At 35.9% G+C, this 12,379-nt stretch overlaps 2 protein-coding genes across 4 annotated transcripts in view; one reads left to right on the forward strand and one right to left on the reverse strand.

The window, feature by feature from the left end:
• The first annotated feature begins 65 nt into the window (after positions 1-65).
• Positions 66-12,379, forward strand: part of zgc:113232 (uncharacterized) — a 21,155-nt gene continuing 8,841 nt past the window's right edge. Inside the window, exons 1-16 of the mRNA XM_078933034.1 lie at positions 66-245; positions 2,299-2,374; positions 2,799-2,959; positions 3,555-3,692; positions 4,091-4,144; positions 4,245-4,298; positions 4,573-4,626; positions 4,762-4,815; positions 5,127-5,180; positions 6,479-6,532; positions 6,612-6,665; positions 6,985-7,038; positions 8,093-8,137; positions 11,237-11,290; positions 11,376-11,429; positions 11,954-12,007. Of these exons, the coding sequence (XP_078789160.1) occupies positions 225-245; positions 2,299-2,374; positions 2,799-2,959; positions 3,555-3,692; positions 4,091-4,144; positions 4,245-4,298; positions 4,573-4,626; positions 4,762-4,815; positions 5,127-5,180; positions 6,479-6,532; positions 6,612-6,665; positions 6,985-7,038; positions 8,093-8,137; positions 11,237-11,290; positions 11,376-11,429; positions 11,954-12,007 (1,035 nt within the window). The 5' untranslated portion in view covers positions 66-224. The remainder of the gene's footprint in view (positions 246-2,298; positions 2,375-2,798; positions 2,960-3,554; positions 3,693-4,090; positions 4,145-4,244; positions 4,299-4,572; positions 4,627-4,761; positions 4,816-5,126; positions 5,181-6,478; positions 6,533-6,611; positions 6,666-6,984; positions 7,039-8,092; positions 8,138-11,236; positions 11,291-11,375; positions 11,430-11,953; positions 12,008-12,379) is intronic.
• The window catches only part of LOC144984488 (uncharacterized), a 26,149-nt gene continuing 16,511 nt past the window's right edge, over positions 2,742-12,379 (reverse strand). Inside the window, exons 5-10 of one of the 3 annotated variants that reach the window (XR_013648218.1) lie at positions 11,211-11,279; positions 10,681-10,756; positions 10,305-10,606; positions 10,099-10,134; positions 4,710-4,809; positions 2,742-2,980 (exon numbers count right to left, since the gene is read on the reverse strand). The gene's annotated coding sequence lies outside the window, so the exon portion shown is untranslated. Of the gene's footprint in view, positions 2,981-4,709; positions 4,810-10,098; positions 10,135-10,221; positions 10,607-10,680; positions 10,796-11,210; positions 11,280-12,379 lie in introns of those variants that run through there. The other 2 variants (XR_013648217.1, XR_013648219.1) reach the window with 2 other exon arrangements.

Below are 12,379 nucleotides of genomic sequence, written 5' to 3' on the forward strand. Positions count from 1 at the left end.
ACCCCGCTGAGAGGTGGGGATGGAGGGCAAAGGGAGCAAAAGAAAAAGATGGAGCGGATCTGCTCAGAGCCGGGGAATCTGAGGGATCCTGGGAAGGAGGACAGGAAGAGGAACCATTGCAGTCAAGATGCTGTGAGCCAGACAGTTAAATCAGCCCGAGCGAGTCCTGATCTGTGTTTTTCAAGCCTCCTGATCAGGATCTGATCAGAGAAGACTGCAGCATCATGGGAGCCTCCAGTCCCAAGGTAAGAGGGGGACAAAAAAAATCCATTTTATTTCATGGAAATGGTTTAAAATAGATGGAAAACGTAAAAGATGGAGTTAAAGTCTTTTAATCTGAGTACTTTTTGTCTGCCACAATTTTTAGAATCTTGAGAACTTTTGTTTACTAATCTAAAATTATTTTTTAAAGATTTTTTTAAACAAAAACAGCTCATTTTTGTGTGCACTGTTTCAAGCTCTTTAAAGTCTATGAAATGTTCATAATGCTTTTGAGTTTTCCCTTCATACATTTTTCCACCAAAATAAACCATCAAACGCATCCATTCTGCTTTTTTTCAAACATTACAAGCTTCTTTAATTTTGCACGTAATAAAGATTCTTTTTAACTGCTTTTTCAAACCAATCGAGTCATTTTTTTAACTGTAAGATAATTTCTTCTTGTTCATTTGTATCATTTTCTTTCATTACAAAACAGCATTCTGTGGCTCAGAAAAAATACAATAGTTAAAGTATAGTATAGTGTAGTATAGTATAGTAAAGTATGGTATAGTATAGTACAGAAAAGATTTAAATAGTTGAAAATGCATAACTTAATAGCACGATTGTTAAAAAACACAAAATAAATTAATTAAAGTGGGAGGGTCAGTAGGCAGCTCCTCCAGTGTTTCCAGGTATTAGACTGACAGTGATTTGAAAAAGTAAATTCATTTTCTGAGATAATTCAGAAAAAGCTGAAAAACCGAGAATTCTCAACAAGTCTGTCAGTTTAACATTATCAGTTATTTGATTTTTTTACTGCTTTATGGAACTCAATGTTTCTAAAACTCAAAAGTATCAAATAAACTCTAAAAAAGAAGTTCAAAGTGTTCTGCCCCCACAACTCAACCCTTTATGTTCTCCAAGGTGTTTAAGTTCATTGTCACCTTGATGCTGGGAAATGGTGGTTACTGCTGAGGTTTGGTCCTCCTCAACCATCAGGCCGTTGACCTGGTGTCAGCTGTCCGCTGAACCCTGGAGCTTTTTGCTGGGTTGGTGTTCGGGCTCGCACCGCAGCTTCAGGAATGTGGAACGAGTTTGAGAAGGGCTGTGCGGTTCTACCCTGACAAAGAAACCTCAGTCTTTTGACTTCTCACCCAAACACCACCACCATCATCATCGGGGCTCTTCAGAGCTTCAGCAGCATTTTTGATGCTCTTGATGGGTTGACATTCTGCACTAAGGTCAGAGGGTTCATCAGTGGAAGTGGTTGATGCCTACTCTTCATTTCAGTAGATTAAGGTAGCTTTTTAAAAGCAAAAAGGTGCAATATTCTTATATTTTTTCATTTCTTTTTAGAAAAATCTGGGTTTATTCTGACATTCCAAATGCATTTATGTCAGCTATGATGAGTTTTGTTGCTGTGAATGAGAATATGCATGTTTGTCTAGTACTATGTCATTACAGCTTGTTCAGGCTCAAAGATGTAATCCAAAATAAATTCAAAGTCAGCGCAGACAGTAGAAAAAAAAGGAACTGGAAAAGCACACAAACACAGTTTTAACTTTAGTTCTTTGGGAAAATGAACGCCTAAACATCTTAGAAGATGCATTTATGGTCCAAAGTTAAGAGCGTTTTAGAATACTTGCTGAACTAAAACTATATTTTCTAATTTTCAATAAACACACCCTTTTTTCTTTGTCTCCATTTTTCAAGATGTTAAACCTGTTTTTTTTAAGCTCTAAAAATAATACTTGTTGTTGTTGTTGATGTTGTTATTGATGTTTTCCCGTCATAGATTTGTTTCCACAAAAAAAAAAAACATTAAATGCACAAGTTCTCTTTGTTTTTCAAACATTACATATCTTGATTTTTGCGCTTACTAAAAGATACATTTGTTCTAGAAAATAGTTTATAAATGGACTATTTTTTTAGCAAACATTTTAAAATGAGCTTTTCTTTTAACAACTCTACAGAAAGAATTTTTGAAAACATTCGCCAGAGCTGTTTTTTTTTCAAACTCCCCATCTGACTGCTTTATCTTTGTCTTTTTTCACTTTCACACAATCTTGTGGATTAAATTAAGGCTGTTTGCTGCAGGTGTGGAACCTCCTTGTGTTCCTGCTGTGTGTGGTCTCTTCTCTCTGCCAGGACGAGTACTCGGGATACCCGTCAGGTACAATAAAGTTCTTAAAATTCAAATGCTCCTCTTTCATTTTAACTAAGGTGGACAAAACCGGTTTAAAGCAAATCAAATCATTCATTCACGAAGACACAACAGATACATGTATGTATATTTGAGATGTTTGCTTCTTTGCTCCTGTTTTGAATTTCTTATGATGACAATGAAGCAAATCAAAATGTCCAAAATTGAATTTTCAAAGTGTCCTGTCAGTGTTGAAATATAAAAATCTTCAATCACCTTTTTTCTCCTTTAATCACATGATCGATTGATGGAGGGCTTTTTTCTCCCTTTAACTTTGTCCCAAATTTTTTAATTAAAAACTTGTCAATTTTCATATTTAAAGGAGGAATTATAAATCTTAACTAACAGATTTATTTTGAGTTGAAGTTTTCTCATGTTGCCTGTGTTTCTGCAGCTGAGAACATCTATGAAGAATCTCCTGCCGTCGACCACTACAGCCAGTCACCAGAGGAGGACTACGACCGCACCAGAGTCACCATGATCACAGAGGAGGTCTTTCCAATCGCCTCCACCACCGAGTCCCACTACGCCAAGGAGGACACTGAGACCATGCAGGTAGGGAGCTCGGTCCAGGTTCTTAGCAGAGACAACAAGAGGGTTTACGGAAAAACAATTGAGATGCGTTTAATAAAAAGCATACATCTGATACAACAGCATTTACTCCATCACCAAATGTAATTAATAAAAAATGTGGACATTTTCAAAGAAAAATGTCTTGTTAAGTGAAAGGATCTGAACCCTGGAGAACTCAAGAACTACTTTCTTCTGGACTTTTAAACTTCTTGAGCTATTTTTATTTATTCATTTCGCGTAGAAATTAAATGCAGCCAAAAAAATAAAAATAAAATAAATTTTGAAAAAAATGAAAACAATTTTTTTTAAATGTGAAAAGATAAAATAGCAGCCAAATTTGACCCCTTGAATTCTCCAGAGTGTCGTATGATTCTGTCCTGGTCAGGCAGCATCATTTCATGAGGTCATACAAACGAGTCTGCAAACCAGCTTATTTTTGATCATGTCAATAAATCAAATGTTAAACATTACTGTTGTGTTCACCGGTACAAGACAAACAAACTTTGACTTTAAATGTTTCTGGAGTGACTCAAATGAATTTCTCTGACCCTCGCTGAACGTTATTGTCCTTGTTCAGGTGCCGTACCGTCCTGCAGGCCCGGACACCGACTCCTTAGAGGAGTCTGGAGGCGATGCTGCGCTCGGGGAGGAGGGCCCCACAGAGTGTGACTGTGAACCTGGGGGGCCCGGATTTGCTGGTTTTGCGGGACCAAAGGTATAAAGTCATGATAGTTAGGTCATTTAATTTAATTAGGAGTTTATAAAATATGTCTGTTTGAGAATTTGTCTCTTTTTACTTAAAGGACTGCTTACAGGAAGTTGCATTTTTGTAAGACTGATGTCATCTGCAAATGTATGCAGTTCTTAGTTTTTAAAGTAAATGATGTTAAAAACTCCTTAAAGAGTTTGAGTTGATGCTCTCTGTATTAAACCCACTGGATTCTCAAGTTAGCATGCAAACCAAAATACAACACTTTACCTTTTAATATAAAAGGACACGAAGAAATATTAATGTTTTTCGTTCTAAAATTTTGGTTATTTAGTGGCAGAAACAGGATTTTTCTTTCTAAATCATAATTTCCTAAATTTGATATTTATCTGTTGTCTATTTAGGGATCAAGAGGTGTTCAAGGGCAAACTGGTCGGCCTGGAATTCAAGGCAGAGAGGTGAAGAAGCCTGTCCTGCGGGCTCATTATCATGAAAGAACAAGAGCGTGTCTGAAATCATTTCTATGGGTTTTTTAATTCAATTTTATGTTGTGTTTAGGGTTATAAGGGAACCAAAGGGGTCATGGGAAAAAGAGGAGACACTGGACCAGTGGTAAGTAAATTCTAATGAAAGTGAGACAGTAAAAGTAACAATTATGATGACTTTCATTAGTTTATGTTACACAGAAAATTGTCTCAATTAGCCCAAAGCACATAAATGTACAAATTTAATGGAAAAGAGAGCGAATGCATGCACAGCTGGTTTGATTAAATCTGATAAATATATAAGGGAACCTCTAAGAGGAACATCTTCACAAACGTGAAAGAAGAGAAGTTGTATTGGCTTTAATTTTCGGTTTTAAAAAGATTTCAGAATTAATTTGCAGGGGGATGCTGGACCTGAAGGAGAAGAAGGAGCTTCTGGTTTCTCTGGAGGGATGGTGAGTTCACCAGCAGATCTGACATTCCAAAGCTTCATGTCAGCATCAAGCATTACGTCAAACAATGCTCTCTGAATGATTACCTGCTTTGACTTTTTGTAAATGCCTTTTGATTTGGATGGATTCTTCCTGCAGGGAGAACCTGGACTGCAGGGCGACCCAGGCGAGAGTGGAGAGCTCGGTCTGAAGGTACATTTTACAAAAAGTTCACATTTACAGAAACAAGCAAACTGCTGTTTAGTTTTGGTCAAATTTCACATCTTATTTATCAAAATTAAAACACATTTTTGATTTAATACACACATTTCTACAAATTATTATTATCATTTGTTTTATTGTATTTATCTGAGAATGAATCCAAACAGTTATAAGCAGCAGGACTTTGTCATATTGGTCTATTTTCCAGATAATTTTTACAGTATTTATTAATAGTTTAGTTTTTTTTCTGATTTCACACCAAAATGTGTTGCATTGTTTTGATCTACCCTCTCTGTCTGCAGGGCGACATCGGCATACAGGGACCCCGCGGCGGAGTCGGCGCTCCTGGTGAGACTGTAAGAAAACAGCTTCCTATCTGTCTGACAGTGCTGGAAAATTTCTACTTAAAGTTATTTTACACAATTTTACAAATGAAAAATGTTTAATTTTAAATACATAACTATCACCAATTCCCTTCCTATACTAATATTCAGTATCAAATGCATAGTATGGTATGATACACCATGACTGTTCGAAGTAGTTAGTATTATAGAAGTGTGATTTCCTTTTAACAAACAAATAAATTAACACAAACTAGTAAAAATGATTAATTCAGAAATAAGTAACACAAGCTTCACACTGACTTTACACAGTGCATTTTACAACAAACTGTCTCAATCCTGAATTTAACAACACAGTACCCACGTTTTATTAGGCTAGAGCATGAGTCTGCCTCTGCCTTGAGGGGAAACCCCATTTTTTCCAGGAAGAACTAAAACAAAACTTTTTCAATCTTAAAAAATAAAATGACTTTTTCCCTACTTTTTTAAATTTTAGCTGTCGGGGAGCTGATATTAAAAAAAATGAAATGTTATGATGACCAATCAACGTTTTTTTCAGCCGTGATTCAAAGTAAAATGTATTTCTTAACTGACAATTCAATTTACAGTTTGATCATGCAATTTGAAAATGCATATTGCTATTCAAAATTTAATATGGAAAATTACAATTCAGATATTAAAAAATAAATAAAAATAAAATTGTAAATAAATAAAAAAAGCAAATTGCATTTTAAGCTAAATATGCTACAAATGCTAAAAATGCTTAATTGATTGTGTAGGCTTTTCTGTTTTGCATAATCATAAATAATCATTTATATTTGCATTTGAAAATTATGTGGGTCCAAAAGAACTGCATGAAAAGCACCTGTAAGGTCATAATTGTGTTTATGCACAGTTGAAAAACTCCCCATGCTTCCTTCCACCACATGCCACCCTGCTGGCCGTCATGTTATCATCAAACAGGTGGTGTATGAGGATGTGGGTGGGGATTTTTTACAAAACAACAGCTGCTTCAGTTACTGCATGGCTTCAAATTCACTTTCACCAGCTGAAGTTCCTCACCTCACTATTATAATCAATACATTATAAAAGCATTAAATAAAATCAAAATAAATGTATTGGTTGGAATCAAGTACACCACCACATTTTTTCAATATTTACAAATCTGTTTATCACATCTGGTTCAATTTAAATATACATTTTTATTCAATTATGATACCCCCGGAAAAAAAAAGGTTTATTAGATGTGTTTAGAAAAGGCTGATATTTATTAATTCAAATTTTAATCATACATTATTTATTGTCCTTTTTAGGGTTCCATTGGTGATCCAGGACCTGCAGGACCCAGGGGAGGTAAAGGTATCAAGGTAAAAAAACAAAATTCTAGTTAATCAGAATATTAAAAGTGCACTGAATGTGCATAAAGTGTTTGTAATATTTTTGCAGGGGTCTCGTGGTGAACAAGGTAAACAGGGTCTTCAGGGAAAAGATGGACTGAAGGTAAAATGCTATTTGGTATTATTTCACATTCACATTTTCTTTAAGTTGGGATTTTAATGGATTTCTCATGTTGAATTTTTTTGTTAACATTTTTTAACCTCATGAGACCAGGCGTCCACATATGAGGACATCACATTGTGGGTTTAAGTTTCACTCTAGTTAATTCTGATTACCTGGGGCCCTGTGACTACAAAATAAATGAAGAAAAAGCATATCAAACTAGAGCTCAGGGCTCAAGAGATTTTCAAGGGTTTTTATTGCACTCTCTTGCCAACCAGCACACGTCACCTCCCTGTAACCTTCCTGTCTTTTCCCTTAGGGTCAGATAGGAGCACCAGGCTTTCCAGGAGACAATGGAGAAAGAGGATACTCTGTAAGTCGTTGAAGCAACTTTTAAAAAACTTTACTTTTTCTCCAAAAATCTCAAGTCGATTTTAAAAAAATCTAATTGTTCTTGGGCCATTAGGAAATATTAACCCTCTGATGTATACATTATGAAAGCTTTGGTCAAGATTTTTTGTCTAAAGAGTTTTTATTCTTCTCAGGACATGATAAAAGTGTTTAGATTTTTTTCCCTTCCAAATATGGTTATTTTCCTGAAAGTTACAAAAATGTCCAATCCAGTAGACCTCAAGATACAGTGAAGCAACTCCATGGTTTTTGTACTATACTGGGCGACCCACGATGTGACATCAAATGACGATCAATCATATTTCTTCTATTTCATTGGACACATAGTTTATTCCAGTTTTTTTACATATTTTATGCTTTTTTTTTTAATGTTTGCACTAGTGAGACTTTTTTTCAGCATAGAAGAATTGATAGGACATGCAAGCGGTAGTCATGGTGGCTTCTTTTATTTTATTTTATGGGGTCTGGACTGTTTATTATCGATCCAGGATTAAAAGTAAATTTACTTGCAGTTACACCAACTAACCGCTGAATAGAAGTCAATGGTCTGTGGCAGCAGAGACGAGTTTACTGACTTGTACAGTTCTGCCACAGAAACCACTGCATTGAGGAGATAGTGCTTTATTTAGCTGTCCACTGTCGTGACTGCTACGCACCAGAGGGTTGATTCTATTTCCACAAGTAAAAAAATGAAGTGAAAGTATTTTTTTTATACGTCACTTTGTTTGTTCCATTAAACAATATGATCTCAGTTTTATGCAAAAATAACTTGTTCCTTTTCTGCTTTTTGTGATTTCCATTACCACACATGATGGAATAAGCATGTGACGTTGTACGTGCTGGCCCCAGACTTCCTCATGCTGGTTTTGCTCCAACTGTGCTGCTAAGACTTCTCTTTAGAGTTTCAACATGTTTTGATTCTCTTTATTAAAAAATGACTAAAAGCTTCAATTGTTCTTCTCATTGTTTAATATTCTGTAAAAACTTTGTAAGTTATTTCCCTGTGTTGCCCCCAGGGTTATCCAGGACAGCCAGGGGGGATTGGACCAAGTGGACCCAAGGTACAAACTCCCATTAAAATGTTTCTGTGACCCTCATTTTACAGCCTTCAGGGTTGGAGAGACAGTATAGTTCTAAGAAGTATCATGCTTTACCAGCATATCACTTTTGAATTGAGCTTTTAGTTCCCCCATGATGCAATTTCAGAAAAAAACTCGTTTGGACTTTTTTTTAGTTTTGCCCCCTTGTGCAAAATAAGCCCAACAAAGAAAAGTTTCATTTAAAAAAAAAACAAAAAAAATCACAGGTTATAGGCTAAATAAATCAGTAAAATGTTATTTATTAATGCCCAATCTACCATATATATAAGCCTGATTTAATCATATCTAACTTTTCAAAAGCAACACAGAGAAATGAGATGATTAGGTTTATCGGTAGATTATAGTTATTTGGCATGTTGCAACAATCCATAATTTAGACTAGAATCTAAAAATTACTTGTTTACTTTGGGCCAATCTGTGGGAAATGGAGAAAATACAATATTAAGCAGATGAGCTGTTCTCTTTGTAACAGTAAAACTGCTCATTACTGGAGTAAAACCCAATATTGCAGGAGCCCAGGTTTGATGGCAGGAACTTAGGTTTTAATAAATAAATTTAAACAAGAAAAAATCCAGAAACAAAAAAAGACAGACAAAAAGTGTGGCAAAATCAATAACTTAACAAGGGGAAAAAAATCAAAAACTGAAACCTGACAAGAACCAAGAAGACATGACTGAAAACAAAGCAGACCAAAGGGCACCATCCTCTCATGCCGGCCCAAGAAAGCCACTGCTGAAAGACCCTTGGAGTACCGAGAAGATTGTGTCAGCTTTTTGGCAGACCGGTCTTACATCTGCGTTCATAATGACCCATGCGAGAAATTTCTCATATCTTCATATGAATGCTTTTCACAATTGCTGATTAAAATTTAAAAAAAATTAGGAGCTACTGAAATCATTTTATCTTTTCAAAAGTTTTGATCATGCTTCAGCTGTGTGACATATTCAATTTCTCGTCTTTAAATCGTTTGGTTTAACAAGTTAGGTGTCAGAAATAGAAGTTTGGTGCTGCAGGAAGTCAGGCTTTCTGGCAAAAATCTTTAATGAAATAAACCCAGAGGAGGAAAAATGTACTAAAATATTATATAACAAAGCCCAAAACACCAAAACAATACATGTTGAAGGCAATGATGACAAGAAGATTGGAAAATGATCAAAGGGAAACCAGCAGCTTAAATTAAGCTTTGGGGTAATTGATAAAAACAAAAAGTAATCACAACAGACTATGCTCTTTCCTGCTCTTAACTTGAATCCAAATATAGATAACCCTGAACAGATAAAAACATTTCATAATGGTATTTTTATTGTTTTCAGCAAAGCAAAGGGCACAGATCTAAAAATCAGTTTAGCTTTTATTTTTTAATTACACACTTTACTTTAACCCAAAACCACGTTAACGTCTTTTTGATCATCCTGTCCCATACCAGACCCCATCAAGGTGACTTTAAAATAATATTTTCAGAGAGCGCCTTTTTTAAAGCTCCAGTTCTGTCAGTTATCTGAGAGTAACTTTATATTTATAAGTTTCCTTTACAGCTGAAGTAGTCCTCTAGCAACTCAACAAAAGTATTTCGCCTTATCTTTGTCATGAAATTCCTGTGAAATTTAGATGAAAGTGCAAAGTTGATCTGTAATGTGGAATCTGGGGAAGTTCAGTGTAGTCGTTTCGCTGTGGTTTGCTGGGTAAGCATCTAAAGTACGCTTGGTAGAGCTGATCTTTAACTAGACATTATCATGAGAAGTGAAACTAAACAGTTTCTGGATGAAAAAAGAAAAGAAAAAGAAGTCATTTTTTGACTTTTACATTCCTAAATTAGCCATGAATTACAATGCAACTCCATGTAGATTAGTATGACTGTTTGTTAGTGTATCAAAAATAAAAAGGTTGTGAGTTTGTGTCCATATTTGAGTTTCCACACTTACTTGGAAGAGGTTTACTGTAGAATTTTCCACAGTAAACTGTAAATGTAAGCACAGAGTGGTCATTATTATCTGTTCAAGCAACAGAAATACAGTTTTGCAAACCCTTTTTTTCTGTTTTATTACATGTATTTATTAGGTATATATTCTATTGCATATAGTTTTGCTTTATTTAGCGCGAGCTTGTTCTGAGTGGTTGGCGCTCTCACCTCACAAGAAGGCCCTGGTTCGAAAATCCCAGCTGGGCCCTTTTTGTGTAGAATTTACATGTTCTCTTCCTGCATGTGTGGGTTTTCTCCCAGCGCTCTGGCTTCCCTTCACAGTCCAAAAACATCCCAACAACCTGCTTCACAGGTTGATTGGCGTCTGTAAATAGCCCCTAGGTGTGCATGTGAGTGTGTGTCTGTCCTGCAACAGACTGGTGGCTCGTTCACGGTGTACCCTGTCTTCACCCGACAGTAGCTGGGATAGGTTCCAGCAACCCAGCAACCCAGATGGATGGAGTTGTGTTCTATAAAAAGACAGTGAGAACAGTGTTTGAATGGCTGCTTTGTGGGTCATAGTGAAAAGTGAAACTGAAAGTACCTTCAAGCGGAGCCTTGACAAACAGGCTTTGGTATCTGCCAGGAAATTTCCCCAACACTCCACAGCCATGACCTGTCTTCTTGTGTACAGCAATATGCAATGCAATGAGGAAAACCTGCAATCAGGAACTGTTCAGTAAAATCCACTAATTGGTACATAAAGCTACACAAAAAGAACCAATCTAATAAAAACAGAAACGTTTTTTCATGACTGTGTGTCTTAGTTTCTCTTTAACTTTTTCCTATTAAAATGTATACACAACGTTATTCTACAAATAATTCACCTTTGGTTGCTCCTTTGAAAAACTGGTTTTCATTGAATGCTGCTACACACGTCCAAAAATGCTTTATCAAAACTTTCATGTACTTTGTGGCTAATTTGCAACATAGCTCTAGGACTTCACTTAATTTAGCATCACCTTGAACTCAAAATAGAATATTTTTTTACTATGATTTTACATTTTACTCAGTTGTATCATTTAATAAATACCTGCCTCGCAAAAAAACAAAAAGAAAACAAAAACGTAATACCTTTTTCTCCCCGGTTTTTATTTCAGGGTTCCAAAGGTCATGGTGGTCTTCCAGGCAGCGACGGGGAACCTGGAGAAGATGTCAGAAGATCCAACTTAAATCAAATATATTATCTTTTGTTTTTGTGTGTGTGTTTCTGCCTGTTTACACCGTTGTCCTCTTCAGGGGCCAACAGGAGTCACAGGGTTCATGGGGGAGCCCGGTCCATTTGGTGTCAAGGTAATGACGTTTAAATGTGCTTTTTCTGACTCCTTCATTTCTCTTCTGTTTAAAATTCCCTAAGTCTCTTTCAAATGTTTGTTATTTTTGTTTCAGCAATTGCTTAAGCATTTAAACAGAAATCCCTTTGAGTCTGTGAATTGAAAGTCACAGCAGAGCCCTCTCTGGGAAATTCTAGATGTTTTCAAGTTCCTGTTTCCTTTTGCTTATTGTTTTCTGCCATGACTTTTCTATGAGTCACCCGGATCTCTTTAGAAATTAAGATGGTGGGATAAACTCCAATAACAATGTCCTTTTTTGTTTTTACTAAGCCAAAGATTTTTTTTTTACTGGTTTTGAGCAGCAATCCTGTCCCTTATCCTGAATCATGTTAGAACTTGTTTTAAGCAGAATGCATTTATGGGCATTCATTCTAAATATTACATTTAAAATGATCCATGTTTCAGTCAGACATGCTTGTTTTAAAGCTGTATTTGAAGTCTTTTGCAGCATAAAAATTGTTCACCACTTTTTCTTATTTACAGGGCAGTAAAGGCGATCCTGGCACCAAAGGGCCTCGTGGTCGAGTGGGTAGAGTGGTGAGTGAGCAGACAACTAAAGTGAATAGTATTCAGTGACTCATATGAGGCAAGAAGGTTCTGGTACAAATCCCAGCTGGGACCTTCCTGTGTAGAGTAAGCATGTTCTCCCCCTGTTCATGTATGCAAAGCATAAAAAAAATACATTAACCTTCACAAGTGCAGAACAGCTTTTCACAATTGTTAACTGGTTGGAACTGAATTTATTCAGCTGCTAAAAGCCATTCATTTAATGAGTGGTTTTAATAAAAATTTACAAACTCAACACAAAGCCATGTCTTTACTTCCCCCTTAAAGACCCACTCTGATGAAAATTGTTTTTTAACATGGCATTTTTCTCATGATGGAGTACAAACATAAAGAAAATAAAGT

Source organism: Oryzias latipes, chromosome 16 (assembly GCF_053564925.1).
Source record: "Oryzias latipes strain Hd-rR chromosome 16, Olatipes_Hd-rR_3.1".
Classification (NCBI taxonomy): Eukaryota; Metazoa; Chordata; class Actinopteri; order Beloniformes; family Adrianichthyidae; genus Oryzias; species Oryzias latipes.